Source organism: Grus americana, chromosome 5, assembly GCF_028858705.1.
Source record: "Grus americana isolate bGruAme1 chromosome 5, bGruAme1.mat, whole genome shotgun sequence".
In the NCBI taxonomy this organism is placed as follows: domain Eukaryota; kingdom Metazoa; phylum Chordata; class Aves; order Gruiformes; family Gruidae; genus Grus; species Grus americana.
In genome coordinates, this window is record NC_072856.1 from 40,660,291 (window position 1) to 40,684,224 (window position 23,934).

The 23,934-nt window shown below is 34.6% G+C and overlaps 1 protein-coding gene across 4 annotated transcripts in view; it reads right to left on the reverse strand.

The window, feature by feature from the left end:
• Positions 1-23,934, reverse strand: part of STRN3 (striatin 3) — a 62,972-nt gene that overhangs the window by 8,191 nt on the left and 30,847 nt on the right. The window contains exons 7-12 of one of the 4 annotated variants that reach the window (XM_054828930.1): positions 23,705-23,846; positions 17,895-18,005; positions 12,361-12,501; positions 6,621-6,754; positions 811-986; positions 630-677 (exon numbers count right to left, since the gene is read on the reverse strand). In XM_054828930.1, coding sequence (XP_054684905.1) covers positions 630-677; positions 811-986; positions 6,621-6,754; positions 12,361-12,501; positions 17,895-18,005; positions 23,705-23,846 — 752 coding nt within the window. The remainder of the gene's footprint in view (positions 1-629; positions 678-810; positions 987-6,620; positions 6,755-12,360; positions 12,502-17,894; positions 18,006-23,704; positions 23,847-23,934) is intronic. The other 3 variants (XM_054828931.1, XM_054828933.1, XM_054828934.1) reach the window with 3 other exon arrangements.

Sequence of the window (23,934 nt, forward strand, 5' to 3'; positions counted from 1 at the left end):
CTTTACTCAGGTACTAATCCACTTTTTGATTACAACAATTATCTCACTGATTTCCACGTTCCCCCAGCCTTGAGAGGCATATGTGTGAATTAATACCCATGCCCTATTACTACTCTGGCCTATCCTGGCAATGAAATTCTATCTCTGATTCTTGTTCAAGCCCCTAAAAAATTCAGAATCCTTCTAGCCACTTGCTTGATCTCCTGAGTTTTCACTCATTGCATCCACATTCAATGGGGTTTTGGTGCTGATGATTGCATGTGTACTTTTAATTTCTCAGACCTGTATCTGAAGATTATTTGGTAAGACTAATAAATTCTACCTTATTTATCTTCTTCACATATTATATATAAAATCCACGGTCCAAGACATGGGCATCACGCACGTGATTTCATTATCATCTTCTACAATCTCTCCATTCCATTGCAACTAACCACATTTGCCATTGTTTTATCATGGACTGTGCAATTCATGACAGGGACTCAGTATTTACTTGTTTTTACAAATATAATGAACCTTGTCTATAAGATGTAAAAATAGAATACATTTGTGGCTTTTAAATTGAAATGTCTTATGAATTCATGAGATAACAATACATTTATCAAGTATTAATTATGTCAAACACTTACATGTGGGCCCTAAATGTGTAGATGGGTTCTACATCTAAAGAGGCACTCCTGAAAGAGAAAGGAAGAGTTATTACACTACATGAAATCTCTACTGAAAAACTCTGAAAACATTTAAGAGTTTAATCAAGTTCAAAGGCATTTAAAAACACAATTGATGTTTTATAAAACCCCATATACTTGCTTTTTGGCAGGAACCGTTTTCTGCAAATTCCAAAGTTTGAGAGTATGGTCCTCAGAGGCTGTAACCAGCACAGGCTCTACAGGATGAAAAGCTAATGCCCGCACTCCATCAAAATGACTGCGTAGCGTATACTTAGGGTTCCATGTCTTTCGGAAGGCATCTTTATTAGCTGGCAGCTTAAAAAAGGAAAGGGAAAGGAGTAATTTTATCTTGGGTTTAAAAATACGTATAATATATATCTCCCTCTATTATAGGAAAACATGCTATTTTTGATTCAGCTAATACATGTTCAGTCTTAAGTCTGCATTTATCTACTGATCTGTCTATAACTCCCGCTCTGGCACGCAAAGTAGTCTGCAAATTCTTCTACTGTAATAGCTTTTTTCGTGCCAGAGTGGAATGGAGTAAAATGCTGAATACACAGACAAGCAGCCTTGATTTTCAAAAACTGGTTTTAATCCTTTGGTGCAATGATATTTTAATTCTTCCTCCCTGAAGAAAGATAAAGCTTTCATTGCTCATCATGTTCTCTGTACCCAAGGAAGAGATTACAACTGTCAAAAGCTCATTTATCACTTAAACAGTAAAAATGAGCTTCAGGTCCCTAGTGAATGATCTTCCTCAGATGAGTGACTTGACTGAGAATGACAGGAAACACACGTCATTCTTGAATACTTCTGTATGTGAAGGTATGTACACAGAAATAGGTAATCCAAATGTCAATATGCATTTGCCATGATTTTAAACAACATTACATATCAGTATTTTTAAAGTCTTTAATGAGTTTTAAATACATTTGTGAGACAGTAAATTACTATGTGAAGCAATATATACAAACTTTACATTTGTATATTGTGAACATCCAATTCATACTCTTAACCTATAGATTGTTAGGCTATAATACAAAAAATACAGCGGCTTAATATTAATTATAGGTAACCCTGAAGAGTTGCCAGAAAGCCTCAAACTGTTCTAGTGACTGCAAGAGACTAATTTAGAGCTTTGAATACAATTTATATTATGTAGAGAGTAGACACTTAAAAGACTACATCCCACTCGTCCTAAGCCACCATCATAAGGAGATGTACATGTGCAGGTACTTCTCTCTTCCTATCAAGTAATTATAAAGGGAGTTTAGAAAACTGACTTTAGTTAGATGACCAAAATTAGCAAACTAAGAACGAATGGAAACTAATCCTATCCTCTGCCATACACGCTATCTCTTCACCATGTAATTGTTAAAGCATGTTTCTCAACTGTAGGCCAGAACCTCTCTGTATCCCAAGATATTTTAGTAGGGCCTGCAGTGCTAGGACAAGGGGTAATGGTTTTAAGCTAAAAGAGCATAGATTTAGACTAGGCATAAGGAAGAAATTTTTTGCAATGAGGGTGGTGAAACACTGGAACAGCTTGCCCAGAGAGGTGGTAGATGCCCCATTGCTGGAAACTTTCAAGGTCAGGGTGGACGGGGCTCTGAGCAATCTGATCTAGTTGAAGATGTCCCTGCTCATTGCAGGGGGGTTGGACTAGATGACCTTTAAAGGTCCCTTCCAACCCAAACTATTCTATGATTCTGTGGTTTTTAGCAACACTCTTAAGAGATTAAAATCTCCCATAGCTAATAAAATCTTAGTACCTTATATCTGTCAGGACTGAAAATAAAAATCAGATCATAATGTAACATATACTGTAGTATTTTTGGAACAAATCTATATCCTGGACTGAATTACCACTACTCACTCAAACTAAATTTGATTCTATCAAATCAAAATAAATAGAAAGGCTCAGACAATAAAATTTACTGTTCTGAGTTACAGATGTGTAGACATTTGCATTTCCCTTATATTAACATAAATTTTTGACCTAAGTGCAAACTATGCCAAATTCAGATCAAGCAACAGAAACTTGTTATACCAGACAAGTAAACTGGATTACTATTTTTTAATACCAACCAAATACATTTCATAACAAAGCATTGTTTCCAATCTTCCTACTTCAGAGTATACTGAACACCACAATATTTTGAGACTTAAGTTATTTAGCACTACACTGCATATTATATACAAGCTTCATAAAAAGAATAATCCTTGCAATCTCTAAGAAAAAAAGCTGACCAGTTGTATATTTCAAAAAAAATATACACCTCAGAAAAACACAAATACTTGGAAAAGGGATTTGCTGATTACAAAGGATAAATGTAAGATACAAAATGGGCCAGAGGTATAATGGAAAAAAAGTAAAATGTGGCACTGTGTATCCATGTTCCAAAATGTGATATCTCAAATGCCTCTCAAAACAAAAGGCATGGACACACTGTCCCACTGAGTCTTAATGTTCTACTGTAAATACCAAAAGATAAAACTAGTTGTGAGAAGACAGACTATGGAACCATACACCTTCAATGGCTTCTTTTCCCTTTGTCTCTAAACTTTGGTGGACTTTACCAAACAGGACCAAGAGGGATCAGCTGAATCCTTGATACTAGTCCCCTCTCTGCAAACAGCCACAGAGTAGATGCTTAGAATAGTAAGGTCTACCGAAAGAGTTGTTCTCCTGCCCGAAATCACCCACCAACACTCAAACGAAAACTCTGTCTAGGTCAGGAGACACAAAACACTTTACATATCCTAAAAAACCTTTACACAAAAATCTCCTTATATTTAGAGCAAAATAAAAACCATGCAAACCATACACCGCAAGAAATTGCTAAACAGATTAGAAGAGCAGAATTGGAAATGCCTGCTTTATAATACTTGCTCAAACTAACAGAATAAAAATCCCTTTTTGCCTTTGTTTTGTTTGTCTGTATGGGTACACAGGCAAGCAACCTATTCATTCTGCCTTGTAAACCACCAGCAAACTAGGTTGAAAGAAACTACACCTGAGCTAAACAAACAAAGACACCAGGGAAGGAAGCTCTTCCTTGCTGCTGCAGTGAACAGAAACCCTACAGCCTAGTAAGGAGATGTGAATTTCCCTGTCTCAATCAACTACTCACGTACAACAAACAGATTAGAAAGTAATAATTAGTAACTGTAGTCAGAGTCTTTAAACATTTTAATGTTAGTTTTTTCTTGATAATGTTGGGAACTATTGGAGATTTCCAAATGAGGACTTCCCATTTTGCAGCCAGTCCTCCAGCAGAAAATCACCACCATCCTATGCAGCTATGGAATCCAAGAATATACAAATGGGAGCACTTAATTTGGTAACAATTACTCAAAATCGATCTTGTTTCTGAAAGTCTCTCACAGGCCATCCTCTACAGACCTTTCCCTACACTGCTGGAGTTCCTGAAGGAGACCTCACAAATTCCTTCTTTTACATCAGAGACATTCTTGCAATCTCTTTAGCATAGAAAGAAGTATGGCACATATTTGCCAGTATGGCATCAGAGCATATTAATGATTGCATTATTTTCATCTAAGATACTTCTAACTCAGCACTGGCCTCTAACAGTAGCTAAAAACAACCAAAAATGCCTAAGAAAAAGTACAAGAATAGTGATGCTTCTTCCTACTGTTTTTCCAGACTGCTATCATTTCAGCCCAGGAACTTCTTTGTTCCTTCTATGTATATAGTAATTCTCAATGGAGAGCAACAGATAATAATGATCTATAACAGAGATAGAAAGTATTCTGCTAATACTGGAGTTGTACAGATACTGGGATTTATGCTATAAATCATGATTGATAATCATTCTCATGACATTAAAAGAGCCAACCAAGAATGGAGCCATGCAAAATACAGTATTACAGACCAACCCTAAGGGTCACCATACTAATTAGTCCATGCACTAATTTTCCAGCATGCAGGCTGACTTGGGATTTTGGTGGGCAGAAGAGGAAAGAAGGGTGCTTGACAAATATTTTAGACTTTTAAAGGAAAAAAGTCTGTGAGTACGAACATGTGCCTTAAGAGTCAAACGTTGTCACAATACCCTTATAAATTCAATGAAGGGCAAGTGTGACCCACCAGACCTTGATACTCCAAAGTTCTGAACTCAGGAATAGGACAGACATAGAATGCAATGCAACTGCAAAAACAATTTGCAATCTCATCTCACAACTGTAGCTGCCTCACTACTGAAAGTATACCATTTAGTTTTTTGATGCCTCATACTTACTGTCAGTAAAAAGGTAATAACACTTAAAAAAATTAAAATAATCAACTGACAAGTTCAGAAGCTTGATCTGAGATTCTAAACTGCTGAAAATAAATATTTTTCCTCATGCAAGTTAGCATTAAACCAAACTTTCCTTAATTCTTTGATGAAGATACACACAGGAGCGTTTAGAAGTTACTCAACCAAGGAAATACAGCACTATGTAAAAATCAACCCCCAAACTACTCAACTTCATAATTCCCAGCAGAATTTGCTATTAGTTGGAGTGGTAGTTAGGAACATCCAGTACTGAATGTTTCAAATTTAAACTGCCTTAAAGCATTTACAATTGAAGCTTTTGAAAAACTTTTTTTTGAAGTCCACTTGTTCATAGATTTCAATGAAACTTAAAAAAAGTGATAATTTTCTAAACAATTGTACATGACCCTCAAGCCAGACACATTTTACATGTGATTACACAAAAGATTTAGCTAGACAGAAGGCAAAATCCTGAGAAAGTTAAGATGCAGAGTTGAAACTGAACTCTGATATTGTTACCTGATTCCCCAGAAGTGTTATGTCATTTGAAACGAAACAACCTTAAGATTAATCTTTACTGTCAACAGGACGATATATTACACAAATTTAGAAAATACTCCAAATATTTTAAAAAGTCCTTTCATTTCTTTTTATACAGTCCAGTAATAGAAGGATGGATAATCAACATTTTCTTTTGTTATTCAGAAAATAGAACTATGTAACATAACGCCCTGCAATAACAGAGAGATTTATTAGCTCTTACTTCATTACAGCAATTAATAATCCTACCAGTTATAAATACTGAAGGACAGCTATGATAAAAAAAAGGTGTGTAGTCACACACAAGTATTTTCGAACCCTGTAAAAAGCTATAAACAATTTATTTCTTCACTTTGCAGATTCTAAGATTTTAATAAAATCCCTAGTAATGGTTTCCAGTACAAACACCACGTATCTAGCTTGAAAAGTTATAGAAACAGAGAGGTACCTTATAAACAACAATACTACTAATAAAAAAACCCCAACAACTGCAATCCAAACCCACAAAACAGTTTAAATACAATACATACGACTTACCTGAACACTTCCCTAACCAGCCATCAAATGTTACTAGCCAATGAAAAATTCATGTAACACTATTGGTAGTAACTTACTGACTATGGTCAAAGGAATGTCAGAATACTCTGGATTATAATAAAAATACACCCTACAAGCTTACATCTCAAACATACTACTATGTATAGTCTATGCTGTTAACACTACATAAACACAAAGGGGAGAGCAAAGAAATAAGTTAATATTAATATTTGTGGTTTATGCCATGTTTTCTCAATAGTCCATGTCAGTGTATAATTGCCATTTTTGTTCAAACAAATTCATGTTAAGATGTCAATCTGCATTTTATGTCGTAACACATTCCCCCAGTGACAAAATCTGTATTAAGTTATTTAAGTAGAAAACAAACAAGTCATCTCACTTAATTTTGGTTACCCACATTATTTAGCCCATTCACAAGGTGCTCCCTCCTCCTCCTCCCAAGTAATAGTTTTTGCTAATGAAAACTCTGTTTTCTGTATCTGTAATGTTCAGGATGGGGGAGAGGGAACTCAACTATTATTGGTTAAATTAAACTGTAGAAAGAATTTTAAAATAAAATTGCACTTACATCATAACTATAGTCTGCATCATTTGTTACTGTCAAGTCTGCAAGGTCTCCAAGGCCCAGTACACTTAACAACACATCATCAGAACCCATAATAAATGACTTGCCTCCTCCAGGTGGAAATGTTATTGGCTCAGCTACAAAGAACAAAACAGTTTCTTTAAGTCTCAATGTAATAATTCAAACTGATGAAAAACTGCATTATTAATCACTTAGAAGCAAAGCAGAGTTTAAAACTCAAGTTGTATGTACTACATACCACCCCAACTCAAAAAAAGAGCATGACAACACGCACACATGTGCAAACACACACACATATAGTAAATACACAATTCTTATAACATGCTTTGTCATTTGATAGCAACTTACTTTACAGAGGTATTCAACACTACTGACAAGCGACTTGACTGACATTACTTTACATTGCAATATCAAATGTACATCCCAGGTCTCAAAGTTCTCAGCTAAACGCTACATTCACTACACCATGCTATCTGCCTTCTATCCATTTGCAAATAAGTCTCTGTGCTTTATACTACTGAAATATCTCTACTTGCATGTGTAAGTATTTTCTCTCAGGCTAAAGGCCTCCTGCAAAACATCTTTTCTCAGCATGACACTGGATTCTAATTTAAAATACTCAACTGATATTTATCTTAGCTAGCTATGCCTTCCCCAAATTAAAATGTAACATTTCTGTTAATTATCATTTAGAATGAATACAAATTATATATAACCATTCATTCTGAATTTACATCTGAATACTAAAGTTTCAAATATTCACCCATATTCTTTACACTCTTCAACAATTCTGTATATCTCCTTCTACCCACAAATATCAATTTAGCAGTAAGAAACAAGAATAAAGGCTTAAACATTGTGATACTTTAGCATACTTTAGAAGCTGCTTTTACTTATCAGTATTCCTTTCTGTGCAAAAATTGGGATGCTTGTTAGGTAGAATACTTAAGCTTTAGCTATATGTGAACTTTAGCCAAATGCAAACATCTGCAAAGTATGTTAAACTGTATTTCACATCTTTAAAAATTAAACTTGTTCGACTTTTGGATTTCACTGATTTGGAATAGAGAGGTGTCACTTTAACACCAACCCGTTTCTAATCCTCTCAGAAAAACCTTGAAACTCAGGAAAAATCAAGTTTCCAGATTTGAAAAACATCCATATCCTAGTTTTTGTCCTACAAAAATAGTTCCAAACAAGAGGACTAATAATCAACACATTCCTGTTTTGAACGTGCATCTTTATTATTTTGTATTATGACTATCTGAATGGTAACGTAGTTATGTTCCACTCCAGCTGAAGAAAAGTAACTAGGACCAGGTGTAAAGTTATAGATGTCTAGGATCATTGCTATGGCTATGCAAAGAGGAGCCAGCCCAGCTAGATTTGAAAAAAAAAAAAAAAAAAAAAAAAATCACTTCTCAGGAATAAAACAAGTTCTAATGCTTTAGAACTACTGTACTATTAAAAACTGTAACCTTATTAGCACGGGCAACACAACTGTATGTGAGAATGTAAGAATATCATATATGTAAGAATAAAGACTGCTGTTCCTACCATTTCATAAGAAGAGCAAATAGCATTCTAACTGTGCACAATCACTTCTTTTTAAAACATTCACAATCCATACAAAGGTCTTGACTGCACAGAATACTGCATTAAAAGTTTATTCATACAAGGCCATGGTAAGCCATTTTGGGCTGTTAATTTCCATTAATATTTTACTAAATCCCTCAATTTGACTGTCTGTTCCAAACCACTCACATTTCAGAAAAAGCCATATTCCTAGAGAACACCTAATAATTTTCCATGTTCCCACCTATTTCCTTCATTATTGTTTTTTAGGTTTCGGGCTTTTTTGGGAGGGATGAGGGGGTATCCAGTCATCCATGCTTACTAGATAAGATCAGAATTTCTAAGAATTGATAAGTGTCTGAGCTGAGTATAAAAGGAGATAAAACCAGTACTTTATATGAAGCAAGAAATAAAATAACATCACAAACATTCTCTGGGTGAAGCTAAATTGTGAAATCCTCAAATGAATAACAATTAGCCCCTCAACTACCTCAGAGACCAAATTTTTTCTTTTCTGACAGAAAAAAGAGTGGGAGAAAAAAAATTATAAAGGCTACAGAAGAAACAGAGGGGTTTTTAAGGTTGTCATCATCATTGTTTGGTTGGGGGGGATTGTGGTGGGGTTTTTTTTTTTCCTTTTTTTTTCTTTTCTTTTTGTATTCCATGGAAAGACTCAAATACTTTTATTTGGAATTTTCTACTGTCTTGACGAGGTCCCAGCCTCCCAAATACAAATATCCATTTACAAGCCAAACCTCCCAAGTTATTATAGGCCAGAGCTGCTGATCACTGGGGAAAGGAGGCCATATGCTCATTTTAAACTTGAGGACACTTTCCACCTCTTGTGATGCTGTGACCCCTGTTTGATCTTTAGGACAGGCCCACAAGGTTTAAATATGCCCCTGAACTTGTCATACTAATTCTTTGTGAAATTACTGTCATCTGTCCTTAACAGATCAACTTTCATATGCTTTATACTAAAAATGAAACACTACCACAGAAAAACACTACCATATTAAGAGTCTATATTATAAATTTATCAAGCTTTATTTGCAGAGATGAATATTCCTTTATTTAAAGCTTCAAAATTAATGCTATCTGAAATTTAGAAGCATATTTCTCTTTCTAAAGTTGCCAATATGTGTAATATGTTGTATAACTACATTTTAATTTATCTGCACATTTCATTATTTTAAAGATATATTCAAAGAAGTTTAAAAAATGGTTGCAAGCTCTTTTTATAAAAAGGAAGATAAATAATACAATGAAAGATGCATAATGTTATAGCTACTAAAAATAAAGACTCACACTCTGCATATCAAAAACAATGCATCAACAGATATATGCAAATGATAAATAAGTTACTTATTGAATGCTTTTAATCTTTAAAAAAATGCAAGTATTTTTCTAACACACAGAGTACAATATTATCCTCATAGCATAATATGTATGTTTGACTGAGTTTGCAATTAATAGATACCAAGTAAAAGTGTAAGTGATAATACAAGTTTCTTTGCAGGTGAAACTAGGTGAAAAAAATGCAATGATTAAATATTTGCTTGGCCAATCCTAACCAGCATTTCTTATCCTCAAGTTCCTGACATTATACATAATTAAGTCAAAATCAAGCAGTAATATTTGTACAGATTGAAACTGCTTTAATCTCTAATCAAATATGCATGTTTGTATATGCTGTTGTTGTCTACTATATGACAGGGACATCTTAATCTTGTTTTTGAGAAAGTTAATACATGGTAAACCAAAAACAGTAGTTAATGCTTGAGTAATTAGCTGTTACTTCTGTTTTTTTGTCAATCTAAAGATTGACATCCCCACAATCTATAGATACTAAAAGAAAAACAACATGTGAAAATAATATTTCTCTGTACAATACAGTGGATGGAGAATCATGCTGCAGTTGATTCTGCTTCTGAAAGTCATGCAATATGGTGAAATGGAACCCCCAATTTCTTATGGCCAAAACTATAATTATGGCATAACAATTTTCTCATCATATTTAACTAGGCACTTGAGAGTGGAAAAAAAAAAAGCATAACAAAAAGCAAATAAACAAACCCCCACACCTTTAGAGGTATAAAAGATATATTCCCAGCCAATTAGAACTATAGTTTACTTTCCTCTCTGAACCTCCTCCACCCATCAAGAAGAAAAAGAAAAAAGTGAGCTTAATAATACTTTATTCTCTGTACAAAACCAAAATTATCAACCACTGTCTCAGAACTGTAACACTTCAGAGTATAGCATAAGCCTTATACAGTCACAAGAACATTATGGCTTGGTAACATTCATCAGCATAGGCTAGCGTGTCCCAGCTAGAAAGCCTAAAGTTGTCTGCAAAAAACGTAGCTTTTAAAACACAGCTGAATAAATAATTGCACAAAATCTGCATTTTATGATAATGAAATTATCATTGGCCTTGTTAACAAAAGACAGACCTAGAAGGATTTCAAAGACAACGCTGAGCTTGTTTGTTTGCAGCTTTGCACCATACGGTACAGACAAAAACTTAAAAAGCCACGTAGTATTCAGGATCGAATTTCTGATCAAACAGCAAAATTTAAACTCTGTAATATTCAAGTTTAAAAGTTATGCAGAAACCACAATTAGCAGATAGGATGGTAGAGATATTCCTACTACTCCTCTTAATGAGTAAAGCCCGTAAGCTGAAAACATATGAGCACATTAAATAGCATGAAAATATAACCCTGAAGGCACAGTTTATTTGAAAATAGTATGAACAATCTTTATTTGAAGTGTAGCACAGTGTTTATGCTACAGGAACCAGGCAATAAAAGTCAGTCCCTATCAGATTCAAATTTAGTGTATATTTCTTCAGAAAGATTGTTTTGTCCAATATTATTTTAGATGTAAAGTCTCAAAAAGAGACAACAACTACATGGGCTGTCCTTAACAATGAACATCTGTGTTCCTTTGCACAACATGTATGGCCTAAGAATAAGAAAAATAGCCTAAGACAGACTAAGGGAACAGTAACTGTAGAGTCACATGCCCTTAATAACTTAGCAAGGCTAAAAGGCAACGTAAATCATGTAAATATTAAACCTAAATACAACCTAAATATATGTCCACAAGTTTTAGCAAGTGGAACTACTGGAACCACCAGTAGGTTTTTCAATTGCACTCCACAGGTAAATTTGATACTGATTTATCTTTAAGTCGTAAATAAAAACAAAAATGAAAAGGAAGGCAGTAAAAGAGAAGATGGGAAGACAAACACTTTTGTAAAATAATAGTTTGGGAGAGCAACAAAAAAACCTCCCTGCAAAATTTCTATTTTTCTGCTTGCCTGGTGACAGGCATTTGTGGGGGCAGGGGTGAAGGAAGGAGAACCAACAGATTATCAAGATCAGTAATAATACAAATTCTTTCCACTACTGGTATAGCTGATACCATGCCAGGGCTTATAGGTCAAAGATCATGATAAAGGAGCTAAATATTAATTCAGCCGAGTATTCTGAATGAATATTTTCTGAGTAGAGAACAGAATTTACATAATGGTATTCTAATCTCAAAGTTAATACAAGGATTTTGGACTATTTAGATAATAGTTTGCCACTAACTTCCATTGCCTAAGATAATCCTGAAACTGAAACCAATACTTTGTAAAGAAATAAATAGTGTCTTTGAACACTTGTATATATTGACCAAGAAAATTTTTAAAAAGAGAACATTAAACTTGAAGAGACAAGTTAGTCTCATAACTTAAATAACCACTTTTAAATTTCACTTTAAAATGCAAACTGTGTAACAAATGTTAATACTCACCTTTTTCCCCTCAATCAATAACACCCTATTTGTAAAAGGTTTTGCTAATGGGTGGGGGTGGGGGTGTGTGTCTGCAAACAGGGATTTAATAGCGAATAGTTTCAGAACACACTGGTGTACATTAAGTTGTTTAAAAATACTTATGAAATAATGGTGAGTTATGATAAGCCACAGAAACTCAAGCCATATTCTCATAAAACCATTTGGGAAGAATTGCAAATAAAATAATAATGTGGCAATCTGCAATTGCATTAAGCTTTATAGAAGGGACAGTAAATTACAGTGTGTGCTTTCTAAAAGAAATCTCCTGAAATGTAATAAGTAGCTGAATTTTTTGTACCTTCCTCTGCTCTTGCACCTTCATGATCAGTCATTCTAGAAGAGGGTGACCTAGATTGATTAATGATTCCTGAAGGGATGTGGGGTATCTCATCATCGCCCAGATCAGCTATCATGTCGTGAAGTTTTGTCCTGTTGACTCCTGTAAATTAACGTCAGCAGCAAAAATTCATTTGATTGCTACCGCTTGACTTGACTGAAGTCTAAAAATCCATTAAAGTAATTAAACAAGAATAATTACTGATGGGACCTCATTAAAATAAAAACAATGCTTTGCTTTTGTCTTTGTATATTAATAAAATTGATCTTTTGGAAATCAAAGGAGTTAAGACACCAAATCTGAGAACTACATGCAAACAGTTTTAATTCACTGAATCAAAGAATAACTCCTTTGTGTTCTGTACATCTATTCTACAATTTCCTGTAGGAGAGAAAAGAAAAGTTATCTTAAAGCCCTACTGAGATTGCAAGCCAAGTGTTAAAAGAACATTAACTATTAAACAAAATACATATGAATTAAACATTTGCTCACACTAATACACAGCTTTAACTATACTAAACAATGTAACACTGAAAAACAGACTGCAAATAAAAAATAAGCTTAAAAATGAGGGGAAAAGTACAAACGACTCATAATGGGGGTGCAACGAACAATTAACTTTCCCTGCTGTTGAATGGTATTTAAATTGTATGAAGTGTTTATTAAACACAAGACCAAGAATGCTTCCATGCATGCAAGTAGCTCCCCTGCTCTGCTACCTTGAACCAGCCAGTCATTTAGTATGTCGTAGTTTGGGTTGGAAGGGACCTTTAAAGATCATCTAGTCCAACCCCCCAGCAATAAGCAGGGACATCTTCAACTAGATCAGGTTGCTCAGAGCCCCGTCCAACCTGACCTTGAATGTTTCCAGGGTTGGGGCATCTACCACCTCTCTGGGCAACCTGTTCCAGTGTTTACCACCCTCATTGCAAAAAATTACTTCCTTATGTCTAATCTGAATCTACCTTCTTTTAACTAAAAACCATTATCCCTTGTCCTGTCACAACAGGTCCTGCTAAAAAGTTGGTCCCCATCTTTCTTATAAGCCCCTTTTAAGTACTAAAAGTGTGCAATAAGGTGTCCCCGGAGCCCTCTCTTCTCCAGGCTGAACCACCCCAACTCTCTCAGCCTTTCCTCATAGGAGAGGTGCTCCAACCCCCTGATCATTTTTATAGCCCTCCTCTGGATTTGCTCCACTGGGTCCATGTCTTTCCTGCGCCGAGGACCCCAGAGCTGGACACAGTACATGAGGTGAGGTCTCACCAGAGTGCAGGGGCACAATCACCTCCCTCAACCTTCTGGCCACACTTCATGCCACTGATCAGGGGAATGTCAGCCTTGCCTTTTAATGTCTTTCAGTATTTTTAGTCACTTCTTGTCCTTCAGGCATAACCTCACAACAGCCCTCAATCCATCATACAACACAGAGAGAAATTTCCTTCTAAAGTTTACAAAAGAGCAGCTGCTGTTCCCAACAACTTCTCTGTATTGCATGCTGAAAAATGTCAATATTCAGATTGTGCCACAACCACACAAAACTGTGCAGTTTTCTGCTTTCAAAGAAGTGCGAGTGTACCTTCACATAATTGTTGAAGTATTTTGAATGTTACAAAGACATGTTTAAGGATGTGCTGTCTCTGCATAAGGAGCTATGTTCAAGGCACAAACCAGATGAGTGTTTTATCCTCAAGAAAAGACTAGAACAAAAAAAAAAAATCAGTAAACATGAACCTGTTATGAACAAAAGCAAGACACCTGCAATCCCATCTCAGTTTATCTTTCTTCAGAGATTAGAAGTGAAAAAGGTAATTGAATATTCAGTGCTGAAAAGTTGCAGTCTGAGAAGCCATAAGCAGATTTCTATTAGCTCCTAGATGTAATAGCTCAAGTCTGAATAACACAGGGATCCTTCTACAGCAACAGGTGATGCTAAAAAAGATGGTGAAATCCAAATCTCTTTTCATGCCTATCAACTATTACACTGTATTGCTAGAAATCAAGGCTAGCAAAGTGATTGGGACATACTGTTCCACAAATACAGAACGATTAGACTGAAGGAAAAGAGCAAGAAGTAAAAAGGGAGGAAAGTTTCAAGAAAACTAAGAAAGATCAGTAAAATGATCTTCATTTGAACAGTGATATACACATACAATTTAAGATGTGAAAACTATTTTTCAAATTGCTGAGAACACATTAGTCTGACTTGATTAGAATGAAATAAGATATGCATCATCTCTACTATTATTTTCTGAAAATATATCTGAAAAACAGTCATCCCCTGATTTACCTGCCAAAACTGACCTTATCAAACTTGGGCAAGAAACTGGCCTTAAATTCAGCATATTGCTGTAAAAGGTAAGCCTGGTTTTGTAGAAATCACACCTAACTCCTTATCTATTTATCACAATGAAGTCCAAAATAGGTTGTGGTTGATTTGTGTATTTTTTTTAAATAGAAAACTTCTTCAATAAGTAGGTTTTGAGTTATTTTACAGCTGCTATTATAAAGGCAATTAAAGTGTAAGGTGGTTTTTGGTTTGGTGGGGCTTGTTTGGTTGTTTGTTTTTTTTTTTTTTTTTTTAAAAATGATCCTTTCATAAGAAAGTAGTATTTCCATATAACATGGTGACTATAATGACAGAAGAAAAAAAACACCCAAAAAAAGGAAAAAAGAGTATTACATTATGAAAACATATGTGCTGACAGAAGATGACCTAAATTAAGGTGTTCCACCCAAAAGAAAATATATGAATGCAGACTACAGAAGTATGAAAACAGAATCAAATCTACTTCTGTTTGTTTATTTATCTCCACATTTGGAATGAAAGTTACCATATCTGGCCCATGGCTATAAAGACAAACTACCACAATCTGCATGTGAACTGTTATCAGATGCACATCCAACAAAAGAATCTGTTAGAATGTCTACCCTAATATGCTGTCCTCAAAGTATTGTAAGAGGTGATAGTCAATGCGCGTTTATTTCATCTTTATGATGATACATATACTGCCATACATATAAATTCTCATCTTGCTCGAAATAAATTCTGATAAAAGTCTGACAATCCACTGAAGAGCAAAGTAAAAGATAAATATTCAGAATGAAGCTCATGCATGATCAGACATGAGAATAAAGGAGTAAAGGCAGCCTTCGACACTATTTTCAATCTCAGAATGATAAAAAAGGCTGAAAAAGAAGTCTATGGATCGAATAAACAGAATTTAAACAAACCTGTCCAATCTTAAATGCATGGTTTTACTGTGTGTGGAGTTATCTCATTCAATTAGCTCAGTGATTCAGAGGCCAATTTTTAAATCAGAGACTATCACAAACGTGACAAGTGCAGAATTCCACAAATCACCCTTTAAGAGCATCTGTAGGAGCTCAGGGTTTCCCAAAGGAGAATTTAAACTCAAAATGCTAAACATGACCTCACAGCATTGTGGCACACAGTTGTCTCCTAAATACTCTTTTGTGAACATAAGCAGGTTTCAACATTACTTTAGATGAAGAAAATATTCCTTTAAGTTTTGATAGTGGAAGATACATTGTCAAAAGACAATATACTTCAAATAACTGATGGCCAACATGTCCTGCTGTTCATGGTACAAAACTTAATCTTCTACCATTTGCAGCAATTACAGGAAAGCAGACAGGAAGGGAAGTTTTAACAATAATGTTGCAAAGTTAAATTTTGCAACTGGACATTTCAGACAAAATAATTACTATTTATTTTAAATGATAGTCACAACCAATTTAATCATCAATGTAGACCATTAAAATGTCAGCTTTTGACAAAGTAGTTATTTTTGATGGGTGAGAGTTATGCTCCTCTTCTGGAAATTTTAAGACTTCCAGATGGAAACCAAAAAGCTGATAGGAATTCTTGATTGCATAGCAGCCAAGAAAGCAACAAGTGCAGGAAAGGGAAATCCTTTCTAGACAAGCCAAAATAATGCCACTAAAACCAAATCTGGAGGCCTGAGAAGAGTTTTTCATAGAATTTATAATCCTAGAACAACACTAGTCCTCCCTGCTTCACACCTGCTTACCTTGCACAAGCCAGAAAGTAGAAACTGACAGTGTGCTAGAAGATTAGAATCGAAACAAGAGTATCGTTTCAAGAACTTTCTGTACGTGATAACTTAAAGGCACAATGTTTGAGAGAGAAATATAAAAATCCCCTAAATACTTTTTTTCCCAGAATTCAAAACATTTACTGTTATTTTGCAGCAACTCTGCTTCCAGAAGTCTAAAACGTGAAGTTTAATAAGAAAGTTTCAAATAAAAGAAGTCCATTTTAGTAATAAAAGGAAGTTTCTAACCCTACAAAATACCTCATGAGTATCTGGTGTCAACTGTTAATTTACACATTAAATGAGGATACCCACTAGCACCCAGATTACTACTGTAAATGCTAATCAAACCAAAGACTAGGCAAAAAATCTCTGCTTCAAAGATTTTATATTTTTGTGTATGTGTATGTACAAGTCATGCAAAATTACTGAAAAAAAACCCAATCAACATGCGCTGAATTTTAATTTGTTAAATATTACAAAGTAAATTCAAATCTTAATAATTATAGAACTCTTCATGAAGTGTTATATTTTATTATCACTTAATTTTAGTTAGTACATATTCACACAGTTTTTCAAATCGAGGAAAAAAAAATTTTTTTTACTAAGTATCGCCAGAAATTGTTATAATATACTTCCAAAATAAAAACCCTGCAATCAAGGGAGTTTCTCTAAAGCGACATTAATTTAATAACACTTTATCCGCTCTAAGAGCTTTGTATAGCTGATGATAAGGTATAAAAGCATTTTAACAGGTACTTCAATATTGAAGTTTGGCTTAACTTATGTAGTTCAAATAGGTTAACTGGTCTGAAAACTCTTTAAGAGTAAAGAGGTGTCAACCACAACATGGTAACTGCACAGAAAAGTGAAGGGCACCATAAAATAAATGTTATACCCTAAACAAAGCCACGAAAAAAGGTTTGTATGTACACCACAGGCATTTTTTTATTCTCAGGGCCTTAGATTGTAAAAATAATTACAAGCCTATAAATAACAATTATAGGTTGATTCAGTCTCATGTTAAAAAACAACAAAAACCCCACCCACAACAGTACTATAGTATTGTACTTTAAGAAGCAGAGAAAAGTTTAAATCTTTCAGATAAGTTCTCAGAGTAGGAATATCCTCAAAATGCAAGTTGTTCATTATTTTAACACTCACATTTCAAAGCACTTAGCTCTCTTTACCTATTTAACCTTAAATTTTCATGTGTTTTCAACATTTCTCATCTAGGAAATAGCTGTCAAAACGTTTGACATTCACATTCAGCAGGTAGAAAGTTAAAGTTGGTTGCCCCCGTTACAGAAAACGATGCTTAATGAAAAAAAACAAAAAACAGAACTTGTGAGAAAAAATGTCTTCTACATAGATAGGCAAAAAAAGCGTTGCATTACAAAATTCAGAAGCTGCACTTACTCTTTACCCCTTTCTTCCCCTTTCGTTCCTTCTTGTACTGTTCCTTCAGTTTACTTATTAGTCCCTGGTCTACATCCCAAACCTCAGCAGTTGGGGACAGGTCATCTTTGTCTACATGCAGCATATTATTAAAAGAAAAATAATCAGCAATTGGCAATGCAAGCTCTTGGCGATTTACTATCATAGCTGTATAAGAGCATTAATAAAAGTTCTTATTAAATCTTTACTTTAAAGGTGCAGTCTCAGTTTTAAGTTTACAAAATACTAAGTCTCATTTCATAGAGTTTTCCAAGGCACTGGATAATATCAGTTACATATTTGAAAATTGTATGTTAATTTGTTACTAAGGAGCAAACAAATTAAGCTTCATAAGTAACTGCTTATGTTAGATACTTCAAAACACACAAAATTCATTGGTATTCAGAAACGATTACTGCATCTTTAGAAAGACAGTGTTAAGAAATTATTCAGCCAGTGTTGAATAAGCAAATGAAAGTATTCATGCTATATCACTCATGAAAATGCAAGCTGAGTAAGTCAGTGCCAGTTTATTCATGAAGACCACCATGCATCCTCTTGCACTCATTCTACATGCACCAGAATGAAACGTTGGTCCTACATATAACCGGAGCAACAAGTCTATAAATACAGCTTTTTACATAAAGATGAAGAAAAGTAATTTGCATAGGTGAATAAATTGACATCCCACTGCATTCTGGCAATTAAATTATAATTAGCAGAAATACAACATTCCACTGTAGTTTCAGAAGGCATGTCTTTTTCTGTTTGACAAATATTGCAGAGTTAATTATTCTCCAAGAAAAGTCAAGTCTCCACTTTTCTAAACTGTCCATTGCAAATATTTCCGGAAACAGAATTAGTAAAAGGATATACTTGTTCCTAAGACAAGGTAAATGCAACATTTGCAGAAGGACTTTTGCTAAGAGATAACTAGGCAGCAGCAACCAAACTTGGTTTGTGTGCCAGTTAAGCTTATGCTCACAAATTCTTAAGACACAAAATAATAAAACTAAGTTCCTCAGTTTCCAACTTCCAATTATACCTACGATATCAGTGTTTTCATTAAAAAAGGAATTGTTGAAGTTATAACCATTATAGTCATAAAAGTGCACAAGAGGAACCATACACAGCAGGGGCACAGAAACATGCATTTAGGATGCAAACCAGGAGGAGTTATTCCAAGTACGTGTTTCATGACAAAACATGACAACGAATGAGAAAATATCCGAGGATATTGATGCATCTACCAAAAGACCATCATTCAAATAGGGCTGATCATGACAAAGAGAAACAATCTTGATCAAAGAGGGGGAACGTGTTTCATGACAAAACATGACAACGAATGAGAAAATATCCGAGGATATTGATGCATCTACCAAAAGACCATCATTCAAATAGGGCTGATCATGACAAAGAGAAACAATCTTGATCAAAGAGGGGGAATATAGAAACGGCAAGGGTGGTGAAGGCATGAAACGGGCAACATAATGGCCAAGTCCCCTGAGCGGTTCACATAGAACTGTGGAGAAGAGAACAGAACAATGACATCCTAACCAAACCTCAGCTACAACTACCAAACTGCAAACACAAAGACCTCAACCTTTATGATCACAGGGCCAAAACACTGACAGAGAAGAATAGTGGTTAGTCAGGAAGTACAAGAGGCAGAGAATGATAAGTCAGAGGATACGCCTAAGAAAGGAAGGAAATTAGGAAAAAAAAGGGAAAAAAAGAAAAAAGAAAAAACCCAACCTCTAAAACCCAATGAAAAGAAATTAAGAACAAATTAACATTAAAAAAATAAAATATCTAAAGCACCATTAATAAAAGGAAAATAATCAGCCAAGTTGCAGCATTGCAGAGAAGGATTCAGGAATTAAACTGAACCAGAAGGTGACCATACATAACAGCAATGAATGCTGTTGTAAAAAAAAAAGTTTTAAAAGATGTGGTGTATTAAAACAAGAGTAGTTCACATAATTCAGTGATGGTGATGACAAAATTGAAGTAACACATGCAGTCTGTGTTCTACACTAGAATCTTAGAAAACGTCTCTAGATTGCAAAACAAACAGGGCATTTAGATATCAAGACAAAGAATTCGAAGGAACTGGGCTCATTCAGTCAACAGAAAACAGGAAAAGCATAAGCCCGCAAACATAAATGCTCAAAACCAATGCTACTGGCTGCTGAAATGTAGGTCATAAACAGAAAACTAGATAAAACACTAACTCTGATTAACCAGAGAGGCTGTGAAATGAATTTCAATGAAGATTTTTAGGAAAACCCAACAGTGTTTCTCTCAGGTATGCCTAGATGTACTTAGCTATTTCAGAACAGAGCCATGTAACTCCAACTCCTTAATTCTCCCTAGTAGCGAATGTCCTCAAATTGCCTGCAGTGTTTATAACCCGTTATACTGACATCTGACAGTGCAGAGGATCCAGGACATCCACTAGCCAATATCATTTAGTGGACACAGGATTTTTTTTTTTTTTAAATTACTTTTTTTTTTTAATTTAAAAGATGACCCAAAAGATGCTGAATTCCAGTCATACTCTGCCACCCAGAATTCTAGGCACAGTCAGTCATTCTCTGACTCATGACCCATCTGTAAACAGAACTTTTTGCATCTCACGGAGAGAAGTGATGAACATGTACTTAGTCAATGAAATCATAAGCAGAACAAAAAGACTACATAGTATGTAATATCTGCAATATGTAACATAATATAATAATAATATGTATCTATTCCTGTTTGCTTAAGCAAACCCAAGTTCTATATGCATCTTTTTCTTGGTGATACTGTATCACCACAAGGCATTTAGAAATTTTTAATCTAAACCTGTACATTCATTTCTGAATGTACTATATATTTTAATTCTTTACTCAACGCTGTTTGAATTTGCTCATCTTTCACTGTTTTGAAGATAAGCTGCTCTTAAGTAAAATATGTCACATCACAGGACATTTTAAATCACAATGTCTGAAAACAATTTAAGACACAAAGTATATTAAATGAAGCACTTGCAAAAAAAAAAGAATGTGTTCATAAAATGCCATATTACAGGAAGGAAAAAAAAAAAACCCCAAACTTCCACACTCGGTGGCTGGTTTGCAGAAGTCTCCAATAGCAAAAATGTAACTATCAAATTTGGCAGTGAAATATTTTAGCATATTTGAAGTTAGACCTAGAGATAATACTTTTACGATTAAGTACTGAAAGTAATAATAAAGCAAGACTAGGCAATAGGTTTAGAGCCTAAACATCAAAGGTTGGTTTCCAGATACTAAATAAAAGCACTATAAAGAAATACACATGTATTGCGAAGTTTAAATCTTTGCAAGAGTAAGAAGTGATAGAAGGATGCCAATGACTGGGAAACAAAAACAGGAAGAAAAAAAAGCTGAGAAGAAAACAGAACAGAGCAACTATCTAGATTATGAAGATAAAGATATGAATTATCACTGAAATAATTCAGTTGATGGTTGATGCAATTGTTTAGAAAGCAATGGCAAGTTTCATTTGAATGAAGTTCCCCCCTCAAAAACAAATACATAAATGGATGGACCTGGAGATTTCAAGTAATAAAAGTTTCACAGAGTTCAAAAAACAGGCTAAAGTACTTTTTTTTTTTAATTTAGAAGGCATTTAATTGGGACAATATTTGAAATGTTATTTTTGATAGGTAATAAAGAAGCATTGACTTTACATATTGAAAATTTACACACTGATCTTTCAAATTGACACTCAACCCCAAGACCTGATAGATTTTATCCTTAAACATCCATCTAAGGAAAGATTAGCTGTACTAAAATCAGTGACATACTATGAAAAGAGCATTGCTACTACAGTTATGGAAGTTATGTCTTCCAACTCATTTAAATACTAAGTACAAAATATAGAACAAACTTAGGGATATTGTCTTCATATGGCAAAACTCAGAACACATACTTTTTAAAATGAGAGTAGGTTTATTTCCTCCTCCCTACTTCCTTGCCTCAGCCATGAGTGTTTTGGTAACGATGGAATTACTGCAGCTAAACCAGTTGCCACAGAAAAGCTGTCACAAGTTTGTACAAACTCCCCAAAATGTTCTGCCTCACTTTTGCTGTGGGTTCACTTAAACTGTAATAGAAGACATTCAAACTGCTCTCTGAAAAGTGCGGTGGGCCAATTTGATTTTTAAAATAGATTTTAAAATTTTATTGTATTTTATTTTTAAGTTTGAGACAGCAACTGAACTGCTTGAAAACAAGTTTGAAAATATTTAACTTGCAAAGTCAGCCTTGCAAATAAATCAGAATCCCCCCCTTCTGGGTAACTACCTGAGTAAATGACAGAGAGATAACACCCTGGAAAGCAATCTTGGAAAGCAATGACTTGGAATTTCAACAGACAAGCTAATTCAGTAACTTTCAGGAGTCTGCTGTGAAAAAATGGATAAATCTTTGACTGCATGAATTATAGTATCAAGCTGTTTTTCCTTCTCTATACAATAGTAGTAAGATTGATGCTAGAATCAGAACTTTCTGCATCACTACACATTTGAAGGGATGTTGTAAACTGAAAGTCAAAACCCTGGCTTCAGGGCCTACGAGATGTCTTATACCAAGAGATCTGCATGTTTGCCTAGATAAAAAGATGACCAAGAAACTAATCCCCTTCAAAGGGGAACAACACCTAGCCACTAAAAGACTTCCAGAAGTAGATAGGTATTACAAAAATTAAAGGTAACAGTTTGTCTGGCTTCATCTTCCAACTAGAAATAAGACTGAGTTTTAAAAATAAAGGTAACTAAGCCTTTGATACTAATTTCCAGGAAGAAATGCTTTCTAATCCTTGGTACCTTCAAAATCAAGACTGGATGATTTTCCTGAAAGATGTGCCAGTATTTTGATTTCTGCAGATCTTTATATTCCTTTTGCTTACCAAGGTGTTTATCCAAGTATGACAAATTCATTGTCTCAATGACACAAAACAGTCAAATAAAATGATCCAGTGGCACCTTTTTGCCTTACGATATGCAACCACAAAATTTCTTGTACCACAGTTCAGAAGCTAAGACGGTCAATTTCCTATTTCAAGGCAGATGTAAATTTCTTGGTTCATTATTCTTTTTCCTACCCAAATTCTCTCCCTCTTTCAATGTCTTCTTTTGAAACATGCAGGCTCCAGGAGTTTCTGACTTAGCATATTTTGTTTCACATCAAATTAGTGGCCTACTTAATTTTATCATCTACTCTAACATTAAAATAAATAAAAAGTTGTGCCAGTACAAAAGTTGTTTGGGTTTTTTTATGCTACTAATACACACATTAGCAGTAACATCTAAAAATCTCAGCCAGAAAAACTAAATATACTAATTGCCCATTTTTACAAGTATACTAAATAAATTAATTTAACTCGAGCACAAAAAGTTTAAAGCTCCTGATCAGAAACAAACAGGAAAAGAAAAAATAAATCTATATTTGAAAGCAAATTTAATTCCATATGAAAACTGTCAGAATCCTAGCCTTTCTTATTGAAGAAAGAAAATTTTCTCCTCTTTTAGTTTTGGAATCAAAATCAAAACCTGAAACAAATGTAACCATAATTGTATTTGTGGCAAGCACAACTGCATACATATAGATGAAAGTTTCAGCATCCAATACACTATTACCTAAGCATCAGCATTTGATCACCACAATCATTCACACATCCACACCATCTTAGTAGGTATTGCAATTCTTATGTAGCATCATGAACAAGTATTCCTTTATTTCTAAATGCTTTTGTTAGCACCTTACCCCATTCTGTTCCATCTCCTGAACTTCGAGCTTCTCCAGCTCCCTCACCATCTTCAGCTGTCACTAAAAAATCAAATTCTTTCAAAGCTTCTTCAGTATCAGGGTCATCTGTAAGGTCAGCAGCTAAACCTTCATTACCAATCTGCAAGCAGACAAACATTTTTCTGTATTTAAATCATGAACAATATTTTCTACTCAAAATTTTAGGTTAGAACTGATATAGATTAGTC